Source organism: Myiozetetes cayanensis, unplaced genomic scaffold (assembly GCF_022539395.1).
Source record: "Myiozetetes cayanensis isolate MyiCay16 unplaced genomic scaffold, myiCay2020 scf5-8, whole genome shotgun sequence".
Classification (NCBI taxonomy): Eukaryota; Metazoa; Chordata; class Aves; order Passeriformes; family Tyrannidae; genus Myiozetetes; species Myiozetetes cayanensis.
In genome coordinates this window covers 49,581,562-49,605,453 of record NW_026087742.1, presented here as the reverse complement: position 1 = coordinate 49,605,453, position 23,892 = coordinate 49,581,562, and the positions used below count along the sequence as shown (strand labels likewise).

Genomic DNA, 23,892 nt, shown 5'->3' with positions numbered 1-23,892 from the left:
AGTTTCCAAACCATCAGGAGACTCTCCAGAACAGAAAAATGTTGTTTTAATAGTGTTTAATTGGAAAGAATCAAAGAAAAAAATTGCATAGAATATGTTGTACATTGAAACTTCAGCTTTATTTACTAACCACCTATTTGTTGATTAAAAAATAGTAATATGAAATTAAGACAAAAATATGAGTATATAGAACATGTATATTTTATGATAAACAATGTCTTCTGGTCCACAGTAACCAAAAGAATATAAGACAGTTACAGTGCAAAAAATCAAACACAATAAACAAATCTATACTGCACTTCATCTTACAGGACCTGTATCGCCCACTCTCTTCGGATGATATGGATTCAGTAGGAGACTCAGTGTAAAAGAGAAAATGGAACAATGTTTATGGTTTGTGATTTGATGAAGGTTTAACATTTTTAAAGAAAATAGCTGCTAATTTACAGTAATAGTGAATTGCACAAAAGAGTTTTGCATATTTAATATTAACAACATGGGGCCAAATTAATTCCAGTCTGTGGGCGTATTTTTGGCTTTACCACTGCATTTTAATGCAAGAATTTGTAATGAATGAGCCATTGAATATGTCCGTCAAATCTAGAACAGCATTGTGCATACTTTAAGGAACAAGGATTGGATAAGGTGAATATAACGCACAAATCCATAGTGGGCACAGTTATGAATAGGGCTATTTTTATCATCCAAGGTACTGATTATATGTTCTGTTTTTACCATAGGTATCTTTATTCATTTTGGTATGAACAGTTAATGAATACTTTGCTTTTACCAATGAATGGGTAAAATGCAGAAAAGAAAAAGCCTGCCATATTAAACTACTTGCACCACGCTGTCTGATCTCGACACGCACATTTGGAACACTCTAAGTTTAGTCTTTTTATCTAAATTAAAAGAAAGTGAAGAAATCCTGTGTGGTAACAGGACAAAAGTAAATGCTTTCAAAGCAGTGTTCAAATTCTCTTCACTGCCTTACCATCTGATGACTGTAAACAGAAGGGTGTTCACAGGCAATATGAATGTTTTACCTGGCAAGAGCTGTTAATGCTGATCATCCATGTGTTGCAAGTAAATATGGACAGATTTCTGATTGAGGAAGTATGGGACCCTGCTAGCTAGCAGTGTCATCTGACATACGTACACATCTTTTGGAGAAATACATTTTGCCTGAGAAAGTAGTGATTATTTTCCCTTACATTAAGAATGGGAGCATGATTTTTTATTTGCTATAATAAGACATTTTATGCATATTAAAATGAAAGCCTAGAGAAATGGTATTATAAATCATCCTCCTATTGACCTAATTTCTGTGCTTTCACAATTTCTAAAGGTGGTCATTTTGTACAGCATGAATATGCAAAACTCCTTTAGTGTTAAAGTAGGTCGCGCATTATAACCAGTTGCTTAACAAATATCTACTAATTTGTGTTTGTTTTCTGCTGCTTTATTGTGAGAATCTTAGTCTGCCTAATTTATGTAATAGCACTGTTTTCCTTTCTATGTTATATTTAAGCCCATAGTGATCATATGCATTTGCAGTCTTATACCTTTCCTTTCAGTTTCTCAAATACTAATAATTTAAGAATAAGAAATCAGTGTGATTCTGATTCTCAACAAAAATCTATAGAGATTATATTTTTGAGCTACTTAGTGATGATTTAATATATTTTGAAATCAGGAAAATTTACTTAATTGCAGAAAATGCTTAGCTGCCACAGGCCAACTTTTAAATGTAGTGAAATAATTCCTTTACACTGATTTAATAAAAGAAAATAATAAAAATCAGTGGATGGCTTCACTGTATCAATACAGTTTTCTTTATGGAGGATATTTGCAAAAAGAAATAAAAGGGCAGCAGAATACAAAACTTACCTTCTCCGTTTTCAACACTTGGTTCCAGAATCACCTGAAGAGAAAGTCATTGATCTGGCAGCTTTGCTGAAGCAGTTAGGTCATTCCTTTTTGAAATGCATGTTTTGTCATTCCTGCTTCAGACTTCAACCTAAAACTGTTCTCAGCCATGAGAACAGCACGTCCCCTGCCCCTTACCCTAATCCTAAGGTTGTTCTGTTCTGCTGAAAATATTCATTGCTGTGAATTTACTTGCATTTTCAGCTGTTGTGAGGGTATGTCTTTATAAAATGTTGTACTGATCCTGAGAAATGCATATTATGTAAAAGTGCATTGGGATCAGTTTCCAAAACTTTATACAACTCCAACAGATTGAATGAAGTACGTACCAATGGTTTGAAAATTGTTTTTTCCTGCAAAGAAAATAAATTCCAGGAATTTTATTTTTCCTCCCCTCTCCCATATAGGCTACTGCTGCTTAAGGCAGTTTATTAAGAATGTTTGTTCTACGCAGGGAGCACAGATTGCCAGCAAACCTGAATCCCATGGCTTTGCTTAGCTGTGGAAAAGAAAAATGGACTTTATATCAGTAATTGTTATCATAGCGAGTTCTCCATCAAGACTGTTTTAAAAAAGAATATGCTAGTCCATAACATTTAATCATTTCAACATATGACTTATATTAAGGGGGCTATTCAGGGGCAATACGTATCATTAATATTTCATTTAAGGAATGGAAGTCCCTTGGAGATTGAAAAGGTACACTGTTTATAGACTTTGAGATCCTTTTTGTGTGGAATGTAATTCCCATTATACATGAGCAGAAATGAAATGTTTCTTTTGAGCAAGACCAGAAGGTTTCACTTTATGGGTGAAACTGAAATTGTGTTTCTTGATACTGTAGTTCTGCTTGCAACAGCACAGGTTTTAGTTTGTTCCTAGATTTCATCAGCTGCATTAAATAACAGAATAACTTAAGCAACTTTATAGTGTTTGAACCTCTGATAGTTCTCTGTATGCTGCATTATTTGTGCCTACTCTGAGGTGATTATGATGTAGCTAAAGAGTCTTGTATAGATTGTGAATGCTTTGCTTCTCTTTGAGCTTTATGAATAATTGTGATTATTTCCTTAATGCTTTCTGCAATTTTTTGTTTTGTTTTTTAAAAATCTCTTTACTTCTTTTATGCAACAAACAGTTCACGTGTGAGGAACACAATGTGTGTGATTATATTTATATGCACACTTACATAGATTAATGGCTTTGAAACCCATGTGTAGTTACGTCACGTTCGTGGCTTTAAACAAATACGTGGGGAAAATGTTGCTAATGGGAGGACACTCATCTAGTGGAATTAACTACAACTCTGTTAAGGTCAGTGGAGCTGCACCAACCAGTACCTGCTGAGCAGCTCCCTCGAAGAAGTCTGCATAATTTTAAAACATCACATCTACAGACAAGGGCTAAGTTCAAACTGAGCAGAAGTTAGTGGCAAAACTGCGATTGACTCCAGAGTAGGAAGGATAGACCATATGCACAAATACATACACACAGACAAAACATTAATCCTAAATTTGAAATGGTATTATTTTGACATGTTTAGACTTATGCCTCCTCTTGAACCACATTGTTCTACAGTGTATTGTCATGCAATATTAAAATTTCTTTTGGTTAAAATCTGTAAAATCTTTAACATTCATTATGCAATGTGAAAATTGCATAATGTAAAATTATTCAGCAACAGCTCATTATATTTAGTTATTTTTCTCTTCAAACCATTTTCACAGGGCATATTTGGCTGAAAGATGAAAATTCTAGGGCATTAATATTGTGGCTATAAATGTATATTATAAGAAAGTATATATTGTATTCAACAGCCTTGAAGAACAACTGGGGTGAGATAGTGTGGCATAACGTTTGAGATAAATAATAGTGTTTTCTTTTGCAGTTTCATAATGCAGACTGCAGTATGAACTTTATAGTGCAGCATGGTATAAAAATGTTTGCACTCTGAATGTTAAAATGAATTAACCTCTGATCAACCCAAGTTTACTCTTTTGTCAAAATAGTAGAATAATGAACAGACAAAAAAATCTTCATGGTGCTAAATTACCTCGTTACTTGATGAATACTTAGATTAATGTTGTCTGTACTTTTTCTTGTATCCAATTAATGGAGTGCAACTGAGTGCAAGATTGTTCTTTATTTAATCTTCACTTTCAGTTTCATCTGTTAGTGACGGGATGAGAGCTTGTAACTATGAGCGATGAAAAATATCCTTATGTAACACAGCCAGCAGTAGCTTTACCAGCAGAGCAAAGCAAGCAAGTGGTTATCACACTCTTTGGAGATGGGTGTGCTATACCCAGGAAGCCCCTCTGTTCAGAAAGCAGGAGTCGCTGAGCAGAGCAGGGGCTATTCTGAGCTATGTTTGCTGTCATAACACCTTTCCTCTGGCTCAGTTTGCCTCTTTTCACCTGGTACCTGATCTCAGACAGGCTGAGCGCCCTAACTCCCTGCAGAAGGCAATGGGTATGTAGATATATGTGTTGTGTACACACACGTTAGCAAACGGTTGAAAACACATGCACTGCACACATACGTATTCGTATGCATTTTAGTGTCTGTTTTTTACGCATGTTCATTCTATCTGAATTTGCTTAAATTAACCCTCAGCAGTGAAGTGTGAAAAAAGCTGTACTGTATTCAGCGTGTACTTGTTGTCTGATGTTATATGGGGTAATTAGGTTGTGGTTTGCCCTGCAATACAGTGTTTTGGAATTTGGACTCTAGTGAAAGAGGAGCTAACAATGTTTGTGCTAAGGCCTCTTAATTTTCTTAGTTGCACTATAATATTGTAAATATTGGCACATTTACAACATAAGTTTAAGATTTTACGAGGTTATGCATACAATTATTTTTTTTAATGAAAAGTGCTTGGATATTTGCTTTTAAAAATGTACCATTTTTGTATTAATGTGATGCAGGAAACCAAAAAGAAAGCTGTTGATTTATCAACAAAAAAATGTAAAACTTGCAAAAATAAATGCCGATGAATGTTTTATTTCTTATAATCAGCTGAAGAAAATCACCTTCATTTTTGTGCCATTGTTTCATCATACTGTATTGTACTTGTGTTTCATATTTGCCCATGTCATCCTGGTTGAAATTTGTTGTTTCACTAGATTTAACATTACTGTAGATTATTGTAAGTGATGTAATAAATATATTTAAAAAATACACACTGTTCAGTGAGTTTGTTTTGGAACTAGATTAACAGGCTTTAAAAAAATACTTGCAGTTGATATTGCTTTTTCATTTCAGTGTTGTCCATCTAACCTTAGAATAAGCATATGGGATTCATGCATCATGTTCCTTTAAATAGTAGATATATTCAGTGTCTTTTTTTTAATAATAAACTGTGGTCTCTAGTATACAGATACAAAAACTCCTTCAAGGAAAAGATTGGTTTCTAGTGGGTCTTTTCGAGACAGTAAGTATACCTGCCTTGAATTACTTAGGGGTAGGTTTGTGTGCACATGATGGGGTAGATTTGAAGCGTGAAGTGGGGAATTAGTAGACTATCCAAAGTAAGGTACCAGTACTGACAGCTCAGCTACAGCAGCACTCCCCCTCAGAAAAGTATTAGGAAAATATGCTTGTGAAAACTAATAGTACTGAAACATAGCAGCAATGGTTTAAAATAAGTACCTCATTTTCTTGACATATTTTTCCACTCTTTAAAAATAGATATCCATAGCCTAGTTTTATTTCTTGTTTGACAGGGGCAGGGGAAGAGAGATGTTACAATTTCTGACATGTCATCTGCCAGCTTAATGCTTCACATGATGATCAGACATTCTCCTGGAGGGATCTGTGGGCCTTATAAAATTCTAGTTTTGAAATCCTCTTGTTTGCTAGTAAATAGGTCTGCCTAAAAAAGGTGTACAGACATAGAAAGGAAGCAGTACTAGAGAAATGAGGAAGACTAGAAACAAAATAATTGGAGTTTCTGCCTCTATCAAGAAACAGATAAGAATACCAGAAGAGCTTTTAAAATATAACTCAAATAGATTAAAATTAAAAGTGGTAATTGTGCTGTGCCCTTAATTAAGTGGAAGAAATAAGAGCCTCTTTTGATGGCCTTTCAATATTTATTCTGTAGTTGACTGGGAAATTTTATCTCTGGACAACTTCACAAGAGGTAAAAGGAAACCCTCATATTGCATCACTGCACATGTAACTTTTAATGTTAACCACGGTGAGGATACAGTAATAATTTCCAATACCGCGAATCTGATACTCCCCTCCCCCTTATTTTTTTTATTTAAATAACATTAATCTTTTCTGAAGGATGCCAAAGTCTGAGTGAACCTACAACTCAGCTTTGGAAGCAGCTTTAGGAGCTACTGAAGGTTATATTTAAGTTACTGTTAAATACCATGTAGGAAACTATGTTGGTCTTTCAGAATTTTCTTCTTACACAAATCAAATGACTATATAAGCATCCAATACTGAAGCTCAGTAGAAATCTTAATTAAAAAAAATACTTCAGTTTTCAAATTTAACTCCAGTCTGTCAGCTCCATTTCCTTGCAAACTCTCCCGCGTGTCCCTCTCAAAGAAGTAAACCAACACAAGACCCTGAACAATGTACACCAGATAATTGCTTGTGTTCTTTGAACTTTTCCCTAAGATGTGTAAATCCTGAATTGCATAAATTAACAACAACAAAAAAAATTACTTCCCTATGTAGGGCCTCTCTCAAAACTGGGCAGGATGTTGAATTGTGGATAAGTAGCAGGTTTGCATATGTTATTTTATTGTTCCTGTCCAGATTAAATATTTTATAAATAAATTTGGATCTGATGTACCAGTTTAGTGCAGTGTCCAAATTTGAAAAGAAAACAATTGCATCATTTTCTTTCTATATGTTGAACTCCATTGGTTTCCATTCTTTCAGCCTGAAGATTGTGGATTGGATGTTTCTCCATAAAGTAATTTTTTTCCAATTCTGTACTGTTTACATGAAAGTTTTTTTCCCCTGTCTCATCTGACTGGGCAAAAAAAATGTAAGGTTAAACAAAAGAAAATGGAAAACATTTTCGCTGGATACAGTTGGGAGCGGGAATTTCAGTGTAACTCTTTGCTTGTCTCTAAATTGAATAATAAAAAAACGCAGTTTATCTTCTTAAAAGTTACATCAAATTTATTATTTGATTGTTTTAAATCAACTGTCCTCTCCTTTTGGTCCCTGGTGATGTGCCATTTTGCTGTTTATTGACTGACTTTTTTCTTGCTTAATGCTGTTACGTCTTACAGGAATTTTTTGATCCCTTCAAAGTCTTTCAAAGCTAATACTTGCACTGGACTGTTGTCTTTATTTTACCATTAGCTGTGGTCATCTTTAGTCAAAAGAACTGACTGTGTCAGGAGTTCATGACAGCTACCTTGCAAAGGGTTTTTATAACCAGACTGAACACTAGTATTGGCTCCAAAAGAGGTGAGCATGGTTGCTTAACTGCTTAGTTTTGCTTTTAATGCTATTTTTCCCTACTGAGTTGAAGTTAGTCTTACACATATTACTGGCTGACATACATATCTTTTTGTATGTTTTTTTTTTTTGATTCTGTAGAATTCTTTGGAATAGGGACGATCTTAGGAGGCATAATTTAATGACATTAATACTTTCCTTATCCTACTTTCTGAATTTAGACTTTGTTTACTGATTTTAATCCTCACTTCATTAAGCCCATTTCTAAAAGAGCAAACTCTGCATGAGATCCAAAATTAGCTTTACACCTGTGTGCTTTTCTGTTATTCATATTTCATCCAGATGCTTCCTTCACATTAGAAAAATACAAAGGAATCTATTGTTGAGAGACTTTGTAGGTTCCATATGCGCTAATAAAGGTTTTGAGAGGTTTAGAAAATAGAATGCAGTGTTTGAGAATCAGGAATCTGATTTGCATTAACAAACTTTCTATTCATACTTGTTTAAGTCTCTTTTCATAAGTGTTGACACTAGTAGTCCACAAGAATAATTCCCGCTGTTTAGTTGGAGTGGGATTTTAAGATTGATTTAAGACAAAGGTGAGTATTTGGAGAGAGAAATTACAGTAGTTTTTATTTTACTGCCTTTTTTTTCATGGATTTAGCAGAATTTCCACTGAGATACAAACTATTTACCAAACAGTTGCTAAATAAATCTCCCAGGGAGACATGGATGAAACTCTATAGCACTAATGTCTCGATTCACATCAATGAGATGTGTGGTGTGCTGACCATCTGTTATATAAACCTGAATAGGATCTGAAATCCTTACACCAAAGACCTGATTTTTTTATGCCATTTCTTTTATGAAGGTGTGCCATAAAAATGGCCATATGCTGGCAACCTGTGCAACTGGACCCTTTTAAATCTGTGTAAAAGTGATGACATTCCAAGCACCTCAGCATCTCTTAAAATTAAAAGGGCTAATTACATTAAAGTCTGTGTGTTGAAGAGATTATACTCTTGCTTAGGGTTTGTTTTTCCCCCCTCCCCATCTGCAATATCCCTGATGGGGTCCACATCTGTGAGAGCAACAGCGCACACGACAGACTGCCTCGCGATTGGCAAGCCAACTGGAAGGAACACTGAGACCCACAAGGATTGCTGGACCCGGAGGGCTTTCAGCTTGTGAGAACAATGAGCTAATTAAAGTCTAAATAAATGGAATGCCCTTCTAGCTGAAGTAAAGATAAATAAATAAATGCCTGCATGTTGTTCCAGAGGACTGAATAAAGACAGAAATATTTGTGTCATGTTTATCTAGTAACGTCTCTTTAATTGTGAAAGAGGGCCCGCCAGCAGACTTGGTGAATGTATGTCCAGTTCCTGATTTCTTTCTAATCTGTTGTTTTAATAGGAGGGGTTCAGGTAATAAAAAGTATGGTTTTATATATTTTTCAATTATTATTTAAAGTTTAAAAAATCTTGGTGTGTATTTTTAACATATCTTCTTAGCTGCTGCTTCCTTGTCACTGGCAAGTTCTGCCTCTGCTCCCATGCCAGTGCTTCACAGGCAGATGACACTAAAGGGGCTGTATGCTTTTTTTGCAGACCAGTGATGTGGTATATGCTACTGATGCATTGCTTCAGTTCTTCTTCAGTTAACTAATAGCATCTTAGCCTTCCCATCCTCATAAAGGGTCAATAAGAAAAGAAATAGGGCCACTTAAAGCATGAGTATGAGATCTTTTTTTTAGTTATTTATTTCCTTTCAATTTTTTATGGACCACTTTTTTTCAGTTTGTTAGATGAAAGCTAGGTAAAATACATATTTAAGGAGTTATACGTAAGAGTAAATTTAATTTCAGTCATGTGTAGACCATTGAGATTATTTGTATTTAAACTGAAGCCCTTGTTAAAGCACTTTGTTAAAATGCACCCTTGATGGTGTCTGTTTTTGGAAGGACTGAGCAGTTTCAGTTCTCAGCTAAACCTTGTTTTAAGGCCCTTGAAAAATTAGGTCCTCAAGTAGAAATTTGAGTCTCTCTAGGCACACATTCTGAAGAGATGGGACCGCCAAGTTACGTCTTGATTTTCCCATCTCCCATACTCACAGATGAAAGCAAAGGGTGCAAGACTATCAGACTAAAGAGACTATCAGGCTGCTAAAGAAAGCTGCAGTGGTGTGCAGTCAGCAGCTTTGACCTAACATATACTGAGAAGTGCAGTCTCACTCTTTAAAATGCAAAAAATTTTAAAAGTAGCTGTTTAATAATCTTCTGAAAATCTAGCACTAATCTTTTTGTGTTTTTACCCCTGAAATGCTGTAATGATTAATTCCTGATTGCAGAAGTAACAAATATTAAATCTGATTCAATGGTAATTCCTTTAAGAAAATACTGTGGAGTGATAAAATAAGATGAAATTGGATGCCTGGTCTAGGAAAACAAACAAACACAGTCGAATGAGTAGAGAAAACATGTTTTTATGCTTATTTTACAAGCAGGACTGTAAAAGAAACTATTCTCCCATTACATGTGTATAAAAATAGTGTTTGAGAGTGACTTCTGCAGACATGAGAACTCCTAGCATTTTTCCGTTACCTTCATCCACATCTGCTCATTTGTTCCAAAATGAACCAGAGGTAAGTTTTTACTGAGACGTCCTGCAGAGTTTAGCACAGGAATAGCACATACATAAACACATCCTAACTATTAAACAAGGGCAGCAATATCTTAGCAAACTGCATAAAATCAGTCAGTGCTCACTTCTGCTGTCAAGAGGCAGTCCAAAACCTGATTAAGGCATTTTTCAGTTCTGGTCAAAGCTCAGAAGAAATGCTTGGCTGGATGAAAATAGTGAGCTGGGGTTGATTAAAAGGAAAAAAGGGCAAAGAATCTCTTGGTAGATGGGATGTGCAAGCTCTCAGGATTATTTAGTGAAAAATAGGCCAAGTTCAGGCTTTGTCTAATCATCTGAACTTAATCTATTGTGGGACACATGAGAAGTTATTCTCTTCAAATTAACTCAGCGTATTGGCCAGCTTTTAAGTCTGCTGACTGTCCTCTCCCTGGCTCTGTACTCGGCAAAGATCCCAAGTGCTGCACCTTTTGTTGCTCTTGCTCCAGTCATCTGCTGTGTTCTGCAGTGGCAAACGAGAAAAACCATTCCTGAGTAGCTGTATTTAATTTGCAAAAGTGGATTGGCACCCTGATTGTGGGCACCTAAAAACCTTGCAAACACTGATAAGGAAGTGATAGTGTTAGTTACATGCAGTACAGCCTGCAATTTATATAATATATAAATTGAAGGAAAAAATGAAATACTGCAGCACTTTGTAACCTTTCAGCATGTGAATGATGTGAATGCAAAAACAGTTTTGAAAATCTTGTGAATATTTTTACCTTATGCTGCAACATGAGGACCTGAGGAAATGTTCGGTTTGGCTGTAAGTTTGAAGGGCCACTGTTACATTTGTAGCTTCTTCTGATTTCTTTTGAAGATGGGAGAATCCTGAAGGTGTGTTAGTATAATTGTTACGCACCACAGAATAAAATTTCTGAGTGAAATTCAGTCCATCCCATATGTCTTTGTAGTCATCCATATAGATGCCTGGTGAAACAGTTTTCCTAAAGTACATGCCTAGAGTCTGTAGTTAACTGATAGACATTGATAGGTGTTTTGGAAAGCTTCCCTGATGAGATTCTGCCTCCAATACTTCTGGTATCCAAGGTGGGTGCCTACGAGTCTCCTTCACAAACTCAGACACTTGCATTTCAAGTACTTAAAACTGAAGTACAGAATCATGTCTGAAGTGAACCACACCCAGTCAAATGCTTTTACAAAAGACCAAGCATTATTCACCCTGACATTTTATTTTCACCATACATTACCATAATGATTTCTCCCTTCTAGAACACAAATGGAGAGGATTTCTCCAGAGGGAGGTTTGTGAAAGTGAGGAATTCTGCCCATAACAAAGCAAACTATGGATTTTTTTGCCTCTAGTGCCTGCTGGGTTAACAGGGCCTCTGAGAACACGGTCTCCTGCCTGCAGAGGGCATACAGCTCCTCCGTTTTCCCTGCCGAAATGTATTTGGAATAGGGAGAGACTAATGGGGCATACATCAAAGTACACTGCTGCACATGATGTATCAGGGATATCTCCTTGTACGTGGGGGACCAAAAGTGTCATTTTGGAGGAAAAATTTGATTCTTCCCAAGCATCTCCATATTCCTCCACCAAAGTAAATTGATGCTTTACATTGGGAACACTGAAGCCTCTCCAGGACATGTGTCCAGCAGGAACGTGCTGGGGGTACTCGTGTTTCTTAAAAATCATCTGTTTTCATTTGTGTCTCCATTTCCAGAGCTCCCAACACAGTGGCTCCTCTACCTCATTAGCATCCACCAAAGTTTGCAGCTCTATGGATGAAAATGATGGACCTGCAGAAGGTAACATTTGGAGGCTGACATTTCAAAGCAGTCAGTGTAGTGATAACAGCAGCTGTGTAGGAAATGAGTCATTCTTCCTGTCGGAGAAGGTGGGAGCATTGCAGGCTGGATGACTTTCCTTGAGGAGGCTTCTCAGCCATAGCAAACCACTTAGGTTCACTCTGGATCAGATTCGATCTGGACATCACTCTTCAGAGGTATTTTTATTTCAGAATACTAGAGGTATTATTTCTGCAAGCAACACAGTGCTGGCTGGCTTATTCCAGTATTTTTTTCTCATGTCCTGCTACTAAAGAACACACTGCAGTCCTAGATCTTTACTCAGAAATAGATAGTCTTACTGTATATTAAAGCTTTGAACAAGTTGTCTAAGGGAAAGTGTCTGTTTGAACACTGTGCACATATACAGACAAGTATGTATGTGTATTCCTGTTTCAGAATAGCTCTTCATGTCTGTAAGTTCAGGCAAACCCTAGACTCTTTGTGTCATAACACTGACTTTTAATTCCAAACTGGAACAAAGGACAGCAAAAAATACAGTTAAAAGCACTGTCTTAAAGAGCGTAAACACAGATCACATTTCTGAGAGGCATTTTTTTTATGTTACAGTATTTATATAGTGGTTTGTACCAGCTGTAGTTTACGGTCAGCTTTTAGAAGCATGTTAGGTATTTGTAACACTATTTCAAATACCTTTAAAAATAATGGTACAGGAATGAGCACTAAAACACGTTAAACTACAAACTATTTGTATGCTTAGACACTGTGTAATGCAATTTTACCTAAACATCTGGTACCCAGGTTGCATGCGAGGTAGTATTATTGAGAACATTTGTTTAAAAACTAAATATTTAATATTGGGGGATGGGGAGAACTAGCACTTAGCACATGAGGAGTTTTATGGATGTCTCAGTTTACAGGATGTAATAAAATAAGTGCTTGAGTGTTGGACTGCTTTGGTACATATATTTAATCATGCTGTGTCAAGGAGTTCCAGCCCTTTTTGGAGGTTGGTCTGCGCTTGTGCAGATCACAAAGGCCTTTTCATAATTAAAAAAATACAACTTCGGTTTTGTCTTGGGGGCATATTGCAATGGGAATGGTAAACTATGTAATACTCAAATGGTGGTATGTTTGAGCCCCCAGAAGTCTTATTTTTCATTATTGTATCTGCGTGAAACCTGTTGAGTATATACAATGTCAGCAGCATGGTTTCACTGTACAGTAAGTGAGATACTGACTGAATGGTTTCCAGGCTCCTAAACCATGGACTTGAAATACATGTTATGTGCAACATCTGTGTTTCCTTCACTAACAATAAAAATGTACTAATGATTCTTTCAGAAGTGTTGGAGGAAGGTTTCCAGGTTCCAGCATCGATAGCAGAGCGATATAAAGTTGGAAGGACTATAGGAGACGGAAATTTTGCTATTGTGAAGGAGTGTATAGAAAGGTGAGGAGGATAATATGCTTATTACTGCAAAAAATAATCATTAATGTCATGCTTTTTCTAGACCATGTCTTTATTTGTATAATGTCGACATGTAATAAGGTAACGTCTCAATGGCAGATGGAAAAACTTAGTGTCCTCTCATATAAAAAAAAGAGTGAGTTCAAGGGGCAATCTATGAATTTAATTCTTTGTGAGGTTTATATATTTAGAGTTTTTTTGTTGCACTCCACATGATTTTACCAGTTCTCTGCGCTAAATCTTTCTTGTTGCACTTGCAGTATGTTCTTGCAAGTCTCCTTTTGCATTAGAGCAGTGGAACATTTCACATGTAGGACCAACCTGTAAAGATGTCAGGAAGTTTTGGTGTGTGGTGTAGTGACAATGGTCAGCACAAAGAACTGACCTCAAATCCATCTATTCTGCCATCTGACACTGAGGAGTAATCTCTTTCATGTTTATTGTTAATTAAATGGACATCTAATTCCTGCTTGCCTGCTTTGTGCCATTATATGTGATCCTTCCAACTGCAGACACCAAAATCTAACTTCTTCAATGAACTTTACTGTTAAGAGGTGAGAACAGTCACTGATTTTAGACATTTACTCCAGATTAGAGAAGTCACAAGTCCCCTTAAATATCAGTGTTGCCGAAAATGTCAGGTTGACTAGTTCAGGTGTCTATTTCTAAATCTGTTCAGGTTTGAACTGGCTATACCCAACCTTAAGAGGGTAAAAAATAGGGAACAAGAACTAAGCAAAACTGTGGGTGCCCTTTGGTGGTATTGTTAAAAGTAGGAGAACATGAGATATAAAAGACAGAAGGTATTTCACCTGTATATGAAATGATTGTAAGATTGCTTATGTTAGATAGTAGCAGTGCAGAAAAGCAAAAAGCTGCCAGAGCTAGAGGTGTCCAAAAGAGAGAACAATAGACATGTCAAGGTTTGATAATGAAGTTTCATGAGTTAAGTTTTCTACCCTCTTTTATCATATCCTAGAGAGCAGACTCTTACAGAAGACTGTAACCTCACCTTTGGGCACAAAGAAAGTACCTTTGTTCTTTGTCCTATAAGAATATGATATCAACACTAGAGAGTGAAATGAGATCTCAGGGTAGATGATGATAAATAAGCTTGACTGGTTTTAAACTAGTCTCCTTGGAAAAAGACAGGTCCCATTCTGCATCTGAAAGTGTCTGGCAGATCAGAGACCATGAAGACAGCTGCTGGGGAAAAGGGGAAGAGTGGATTTTGTATCAGCTGACAGTGTGCTTGTGGGATTTGGCCAAAGCTCTGGTGAGGCCTTTAGAGCTCTGCCAGAGTGAGTTCACAGTGGAGCTGGCCATCCAGAGGGCAATAGCTGTTCAGATCAAACCCCAGGGTCTGAACATTAAACTGGAGAATATGGAAACCTAAAGCAAGCAAAGCAGAACAATATGAAAACAGGAAAGCACTGTAAAACCCTATGGAGGGGCATGACTGATGAAAAAGATAGGTGAAAACACATAACTAAGAAAAAAGAAAAAGGCAGCTGAAGGTAAAGTGAATAGTAACTGAGAGAAACAGATTACAAATGAAAATAAAGAAAGATTGTGGTTTTGACACACTGTCATTCAACTGAAAATATTATTTGTGCTGAGAGACAGTACAATTCTGCTAGAGTGCATTTTACAATTCTTTCCCAAGCTGAGAGAAAATACATGAACAAAGTTAAATATAAGTTAAATATAAGTCTTGACAAATAATACTGAGATAGTGTACAAATAGTACTGAGACAGTACAACTCTGCTAGTGTGCATTTTACAATTCTTTCCCAAGCTGAGAGAAAATACATGAACAAAGTTAAATATAAGTCTTGACAAATAATACTGATTACAATATCTTTGAGAGCTTGAATGAAAACCATTTTCTGTCCTCTTGTCTATCCCACTGGTCCCAGAAGTATCTGGTAGCATAGCATATCTAATGAGTATGTACTCAAATATCATGATTACCCAGGTATTCCCAGATACATTGTCTTGTGGTCTCTGAGTTATACCATTCCATAGGTTCCATTTATATCAGAGAGCTCCTACTTTGGGAGAGCTTGAAAATTAAAGTGGAATTATTTCTGTTAGTTACCACTTCTAAATCAGAATACCCTTACCATCACAAGTGTGGAAGGAGAATTAAAGACTCAGAGGGTAAATTAAAGCCAGTGCGTGTGAAACCCCTTCAAAAACATTCTTTGCAGTCTTTCTGAGCAGAAACCACCTCACTTCAAAGTCTGATATGTCCATCATTTGCAGAGCCAGAATTGATGGGGTGATACTTGGGAGAGCGGACTTTTCCACTTTCTTCTTAAATACAATTCCTGTGTGCAAAGACTTCAAAGGAATAGCACCATGAGGTGTTAAGCAAGTAGGAATGGGTCTTGTTACACAACTTTACTGGTCATGTGGATACTTCTTCTCCGTAGCTCCAAGATCGTTCTGTGTGCACTGGTTAGCAACTCTGGCACTTCAATCCATTCACAGGCATTTTCCTCTGCCAGTGAACAGTTCAAACAGAAACGAAAAACCATCTTCAAAATTTTCATGTGCGAACTTCTAAATCGCATTCCGAGCATCTGTGAGCACACAGGCCCACATACAAAATTACATTTAATGCATGCACAAAAATAACAAAGATTTTTTTTCTCTCATGCAATGGAAATATGCTGTGAACTTTGTAAAAGCTTAGAAGAGCCAGGTATCGAGCCCTCTTATGGACCAGAGATCTAACTCTGTGCCTTGTGGTAGTCCAGTGGTCCAGACTTCTGTCCAGCTATAGCACATTGCCTACTTTTTGCGCTACCTTTTTATTTTTTGGAGTGAGCAATAGGTGAGACGTGAGATGCCTGTTTCAGTGTTGAGTTTCTGGCATAGCTGTGCGTATTTTTTGGCATTGTGTAAGTTGCAGTCATGCTGACAGCCTGCGGTTCTGCATCTTTTTAGGGGAAAGGATTTGCATTATCTTAGCTTTAATTTTCTTTTTACCAAAACAAAGAGCAGTCAGAGTTGTCATCTGCTTGCTACATATCTGCTCCATCATATGCACAATTTGTCCTGCGGTGTTTTTATATGTGTTCATTTTTAACTTTCAGATACTTCTAAATTCTGACATTTCCTCACTAGCTCAGATTTCCCAATGTTTTGGAGTGCATGGAGTCTCCTATGGCCAACAAAAACCATCAATTTCCTTACTCATGACAGAAAGGAAGCATTCCTAGGGCAACCAAGCAGCTTGAAAAGGACTCCTATTGAAAGAGCCTATATTTTTTCTGAGTTTGAATCCCAGATATCTTAATTTCTAGTGTTTCTTGTCCTATCCCCTCCTTCTAATTCCCAGAAATAATGTCCAGAACTCTTCCTGTCCCCTCACTGAGCTCTGACTGTAGCCACTGAACAGCAGTATCAGAAAGGGCACCCTTTTAAATTTTTCTTTGCTTAAATCTTGAACAGACATGTTGTGCTTTTTTTTCCCAAGTCATAAACTTATTTTTTCTGTGTGATTTCTTTGGATAGCTTTTTACTTGATGTCCTAATAAAGGCCATCTTTGCTCTCTGATGACCTGGGAACTCAAATAGAACTAATATTTTGGAGTTTTCTTTGCTTTTTCCTTAAATTAACAACTAGTGGTACATCATTGCCAGAGGAGTTCTCCATGGTTTAATTTGGCAGTGACAATGTCCAGTTTTTTCCAGATACAGTGCTTTCAGTTTATTACTCACTTTGCATGTCCTGTTTGACAGACTGAGCACACTTTTAGACACATTAATTTCTCTGTTTAACACACTATATATCAATTTAATATATTGGTTTAACTGTGTTTTGTGAAATGAAGAATAAAAAAATGACTCTGTGTTCTTGAAAGGTTATTTTTTTGTTAATTTTTAACCAAACATATGCTTAAGGGCATTGTAATAGACTTTTTTAAGCTGTTTAGATTATTATTACAAAATGAAAATGTTTCAGTAGAATCTTTTTCTTATATTACCCATTCTTCATTTAATCTTACATTGAAACTAGGGCTTGTGAACAGATCTTCTTGTTTTCATCGTTACAGTCATCTTTCGGTTTTGTAACTTGATTAAGAAATGGAATTTGCTACTGTTATCTTGTCTACAAGCTACTTTTTCTATGTTAGCATTCTATATAATAGATATCTACATATATGTGATATAAGGTTTCAAAAGAACTACAGTGCTAAAAAGGAAATGTGTTCTCATCCTGAACTAATTTCTCTGTAATTTCTTGCTGTCTGCTGAGTCTTTCCCATTCTGTCCTAAACACCAACATATTTAAACTCTGCTAAATCTCTTATACTTAATGAATACATAAAATGTTCCAAGGACTGACCTTTTTATCATAGCAGTTATGAGTGCAGATGTGCAAACAAGTAACTTCTTTTCATTTTAAGTAAAAAGTAATTAAGTATTTTTGAGGGGTTGTATTTTTTGTATTATAGAAAACAAATATTTTTGTTTTGAAAATATTTGGATCTGTGGACAATATGGTATTTTTATGAAAAATCAGAATAACAATTACCATTACAAAATAAAAAAAAATTCAAGTGATTTTTGGTTTGAAAACATCGAAATTTCTTTATTGAAAAAAAAAGGTTGATTTTTTTTCTTAGGCACAAATATTCAATAACTTTGGCTCAAGTTCACAATACCAATCAAATATAAGTGTTATTTCTTGAAAAAAAAAAGAATACTTGAATAGAAGTTTTCACTAGACTTATTGTACTCAAATGACAAATATAAACTTGACTGAGAAAAATATTCAATGTGATTGAACATAAAATTTTTTTCTTTTATCTTTCCTCAGATCAACTGGTAGAGAATATGCTCTGAAAATAATCAAAAAAAGTAAATGTAGAGGAAAAGTGAGTACAAAAAAACATATGAGACAAAAAGGGGTTTTTTCCAAGAAATATTTTGTAAGAGATCAGTTTGGGAAGCTATTGGTATTTGTTTCCTTCCTGACAGCTATTAGAATCTTTTTGCTTGAAGCTTTTGCCTGCCCTCTGGAGACTCTTGGAATATCAGTATAAAAGGCTTTGTATGACTTTCCAGATGCATGTGTTGATTCTCCAATTGGTTGGTTGTGTTTGACTCTTTGCTCTTTACCCTATAATTATGTCTTCTAATTTTCATAATTCCACATGTTATAGAAAACAGAATAATAATACAAATAACTATAACAACACTGTTCACTGTGTCTGAAGAGTAGGTTAATCAAAGTGATGTCAGTTTTATACCAAGTGACTGTTAGCTTTTGAAATCTGTAACAAAAGATTCTCTGAGAAGATGCTATCGTATTGTTAAATCAAAAGATTCTGGATCAGAGAAAATTTTAAAACCTTCCATATTTAATTTTTCTCTGCATCAGAAACATGTCTTTTTCTCCATTTCTTTTTCTGTGTTCCACTCTCTTTTCTTCAGTTACCAGACTGATATTGTTTCTAGAGATGTTACTTCTATATTCCTGGAGGCAACAATCTGTTAGGTTTTTCAAAAACCCTGAAGAATCCACCCAGGTCCCATTCTCTCTGCTTTTTCCACTGTTAATTTTTTTCCCACCAATCAGTAGTCATTAAAGATTTTTTGTGTGTGTGTGGCAGGAACACATGATCCAAAATGAAGTATCTATTTTAAGACGAGTCAAGCATCCCAATATTGTTCTTCTGATTGAGGAGATGGACATGCCAACTGAGTTGTACCTTGTCATGGAACTTGTAAAGGTGAGTGTTTTGGAGACAAGCTGCTTAGGAATTGTTTCAATCATATTGAGAAATTCCACTGGTACTAAGGTTTACTAAAAAATTGTGAGATCACAGAATAATTCAGAGTTGAAGGGGTCTCTGAAGTCAGTCTTCCATCCTACTGAAAGATGTGTAACCCACTCAGATTTTTTTTTTTTTAATTTTTGTTGTTGTTGTTGTTGTTTTGGTTTGTTTTAGTTTTTGAATATTTCGAATATTTCTCTAACTTTCTGTAAGCCACATTTGGAAGTGCTCTGAGGACAGTACTCTGGACATCACCAGTTTTATTCACTTCCTCAAAAGACGTCTCTTTAAAAAGTAATAGTCTGCCCTGAGGTGAATTGAAAATACACCCAGTCCAAATAGCCATAAATACAAGCCTTAAAAATAAAAAATTCTTCGATAAAAAATTTTGGTTTATATAATTTATGTTAGATCTAAACAATGTTACATGTCTTTTTTCTCTGCTGATTTATATTAACACAGTGTCAGACTTGCCTCCTTGGTAGCAATCTAAATTTAAACTGAAGTAAGGCAGAAATGAAAGAGAAAAGACTGGTCTCTAAAGCATGGTTCTATTCTGAAAAGTAAATTTTGCAATGCAGTATTTTATATTTTGAACCCTGTTTATTTCTTCATAGTAACTTCCAGATCTCATGCATTTATTTCACTCTCTGGTAGAATTATATATTCAAACCAGATTATGAAGCTCAGACCAGGTCATCTTTCGCCCCCAATGTCAACAGTGCATTCCAACAAATATGACTTTAGCTTTCTCTGCTTCTCCTAATGCACAAGTATGTCCCTGTGCACAAAAGGTGGTAAAAATACATTTACATAAATTGTGCAAATTAGAACAGAAAACCACTGAGGATATCTTGTCCTCCATGCATACTTTAACAGGATACACCTGTTTTTCCCATTTACTAGTGGGATTTGCAATTCTCCTTCCTTCCTTGACTATTCTGTGGGAAGGACATCTTTTCAGCAGCCACCTCCATTTCTGTATCCTGATCAGCACATTCTCCAGGGGCAGCCTACACCTGGGAAATCCACAGTTTTAAATGTTTAAGAACAAATACGACAATAAAGTTGTGCAGCAGCAGAATTTGTGTGCAGATCTGTTGTGTGTGCATGCTCAACACAAGCAAATCAGGCACTCTGAACCCTGTCACACAGATCACTCCGTTTAAATTGTGTGGTCCTCTTCAGTGGGTATCCTTTGTATCCATGGCTAGAAACAGGCATCAACAGAGGTCGTGAGACAAAGCAATTTTTGGCAAGCAAGACTATAATCTCCTTTGCTCTGGTTTTAGGTGGAGATAAGGGGATCTTAAGGACTTAATGTAGTTGCCTCGTTGAGATTTTACATAGAATGATCCCAGGTCCAAGTATTTCTTAAAGAACTTCTCAATCTCTGGTCTGGAATACGAGAGCAAGTAAAATGGCAAGGTTTTTTTGTTTGTTCCATTATCTCCCATGCTCTGTGGCAACACCAGTGACACAAGCCATGTTCCCAGTCCAGAGCTGGGAGACTGACAAGTGTAGCTCATGGGTGGATGGCCAGAGATTTTCCCTGTCTTTGTGGCAGTCTGAGACAGTTGTTATCTATGAGAGGCTCAGGCCATGCCCCACAGCTGAGGAGATGGCAACATTGTCCTCTTAGGTTTGAGCCTGACAGATGGCCCACTTTGCTGAGTGGTGCTGTGGACCTTATGGTCCCACTAACCCTATTGTCCACCACCTCCAAGCTCTGAGGAAGCACAGTGGGAAATGCTGGTGGCAAGGCGCATACCTGTTTTTTTTCTAATGGAGAGGTTAAATCCTAAGAAAAAACAAAATTACTGACACTCTTTCCCACAATGAATCCCTCTGTATAACCAGTTCCAGAATCATTTTCCCACTTCCTTCACAATCACAGCCCTCTCTCACTCTTAGGCATGAAATGTGAAATAGCACAGCCTGAGGTCAGATACTATTAGCCATCTAACACTAATCATAATTACTGCTCTATTCTATGATAAGTGAGCTCCCTATGAGATCCATGCTACTGTAGTTTTTTCTGTGTCCATGAGAGCTTGTTCAAAGGTACCTCAATCCTCTTGCACAGCATTGTAATCTAATGTAGCCACAGCTTCAGCCTGCTTTGACAAATCCTTCATCTTGGCCCCAGGAGGTGCGCTAAGAAGAAAAAGCTGTGCCTTGTCTAACCTGCCAAGATGGTAAGCATATAGCTGGTTTTATGGGTGCATCCTGCTGTGCTATTCATGGCTAAAAAATGTGCAAACTGTAGTCTCCAATGGATTTTTAATTGAAGTCCTACTCAGCTAAATGAGAGAGGAGGGGACTGACAACTCTTAGAAAATAACTAGTTTAAAAGATGTATATAATGAAAACCATGCATTATATTAATTTTTGGGAAAAACCTGGTTTTTTGTGCTCTTTCTTCTTTACTCTTCAAAATTGCTGCACAAGCTAAGATATTTATTCTTTTAACTGTGCTGTGGAAGTGCCTTATAGACATCTCTGTACTTCTGGTATCCTAGAGAGCACTGTTTTAATATTCTTTACTTTTATGTGGAATAATAGAAGAAATTTAGAAGAAATAACCTGATTCTTGAAAGTCAACTTTGTTTCTTTGAAGCAAGCATCTATTCCTCAATATTTGATTGGGAAAAAAAGACTCTATGGGCACCACGGAAGGTATTTCTGGAAGAAAATTAATTGTTGATTCACCAATTGCTGGCTGTTAACCGTTTCATAGTGTGCACTGTTAGAATTGATTAACCATCTGTTATTGACTGACTTTTGAAGACCTGACTTTAAATCAAACTCACAGACAGGAAAGAAAGGCAAGCAGAAAAGGCTTGATACTGCAGAGCCCGGTTTCAGTTAATACCACCCTGCATTAATTGGCAGTAACATGTTTGACATAAGTGGCTGCTGAAAATCCTGCCCTCACCTCATGGCAGATAGGCCATTCATTGCTTTGTAAAGTGTAAGAAAAAGCACTTCATAAATACAAATATAAACACATTGCAAGTGGTGCTTGTAAAAGGAAGGAAAGACCTGGTTTCTGGCACATTGCCTCTTTACACAGAGAAACAAAATTGTTATTCAAACCTTACAGGGGTTTGGCCAATTTAAGAAGCAAGATTTATTGCAAACTTTCCTTTACTGCTCCAGGATATGATTTCACTTTTGCAGAAGAAAAAGAGAGATCATATCATTTACATAGCAAGGTAATAAATAAATAATTGGTTACTATAGTTCCAAGTACACTTCCTCATGTGCACAGATGATAAAAACTGCATTCAGATGTTCCTGGTTCCGTTTCACTCCTGAACAGGGGATTTAAGACTGAAATGTCATCCTGAACTCACCCCTTGTGCCTGAATAAATGATAGTGACCTGCTGTGTGAATCGGCTTAGCAGAACCTTGCAGGTTGAAGTGCTCTTTAGGGAGAAGAAAGTCTGAAAACAATTCTGCCTGATATAGCTGTCAGCTCTGTTAACTCTTTGCAGAATATCACCTCTCTTTTAACCACAGGGAGTCCCACAGACTAAATATATGCTCTCTGTTCTTAGCAGGCTACCTGGTAAGAAACTTTACTGAGTACAGTAAACTGCTTAAATGGAGAAAATTATTCTGCTTCAGATTGGCTTGACCATCTGTTAAATTGTTTTGCAGCCTCTGTCTTTTTCTGAGTTTATGTTTCTTCTGTGCGTGAACATTTGTTTCTTTTTTTCTAACTTCGAACCAAAATTTTTCCTTCTCTTTTTAAGGTTCAGCGTCTTTCCTTCTTGCCCCTTACATCTCAGCTTGGACTATAGTCTTTTTTTTGAGGCAGATGCTTTGCTGATGTTATTGACACTTCTCCTGAGCATCTGGAACATATTAGATAAGACCAAAGATCTGTCTAATCCACTACCTCATGTTAAAAAGCAGCTGGTACAGGGGTTTCACAGGAAGGAGCTTAGGGAAGATAGATTATTTATCTCACATACTTTCCCACATGCTGATATCTAATACTTCAGGATCAGATAATGCCATGAAGTACATGGTATTGTACTTTTGCCAAATATTTGGTCTCTCTCTCTCTAATCCTCTATTTGGTTTAGTTTGGCCTTTTGTTCTTCCTTTTCCTTGACACTATGTATCTTGAAGTGTCTTGAACAGTCACCAGCCAGAGCAAGAGGTTTGATGTGGTCCAGATTTGACAATGGCTGGCTGTAAGCAGTTTCCAAAGAGGTAGGGTTTTGCATCTACAATGGGAATAAACCTACCCTGGCATACTTCAGCTGCACCTCAACTGTGCAAAAATTTTAATAGTTTGTTTGGGGTTTTTTTATAGCAAGTAAAGTCTGTTTTATCAGGATTGAGTCTTTGGTGGTTCTCTTTTCCTACCCTTTTCTCTATAGCCATGATTCCTGGAAAAATTCCTTTTTTTTCTTTTTTTTTTTTTTCTTTTTTTACCCCTTATGCTTTTTCTTAGCAGAAAAAGTGTTTACTCTGGAGCTGAGCCTTAAAAAACCCCAACCCTCAATCTTGAGGCTGTTGATAAAATCATGAGAGTTGGAAGAGCTGGGACTCCTCTGTTGCCTTCAGAACCTACATGTTCTTCAAAATACAGTCTCCTGTGGGTTTTTTTTACTTGAAATTTTGACTGCGTAAGAGATTTTTTTTGCATTGTTTTTGCAGAATTATGCTTTCCCTCCTTTTTATTCTTTTTGTTGGACTATGTTTTCTTTATAGTTCTGCTTTGATTTTGGCTAGAGGCTCAATACCTCTGAGTAGTCTCTCTCAAAAGATAATTGGGTTTTCCTCCACTCT

General features: G+C 36.5%; 1 protein-coding gene across 4 annotated transcripts in view; it reads left to right on the top strand.

The window, feature by feature from the left end:
* Nucleotides 1-23,892, top strand: part of DCLK1 (doublecortin like kinase 1) — a 241,751-nt gene that overhangs the window by 177,724 nt on the left and 40,135 nt on the right. For 3 of the 4 annotated variants that reach the window (XM_050332448.1, XM_050332449.1, XM_050332450.1), the window contains 4 exons: nt 11,732-11,816; nt 13,161-13,269; nt 18,122-18,179; nt 18,918-19,037. In XM_050332448.1, the coding sequence (XP_050188405.1) occupies nt 11,732-11,816; nt 13,161-13,269; nt 18,122-18,179; nt 18,918-19,037 (372 nt within the window). Of the gene's footprint in view, nt 1-311; nt 5,112-11,731; nt 11,817-13,160; nt 13,270-18,121; nt 18,180-18,917; nt 19,038-23,892 lie in introns of those variants that run through there. The other variant, XM_050332451.1, reaches the window with a different exon arrangement.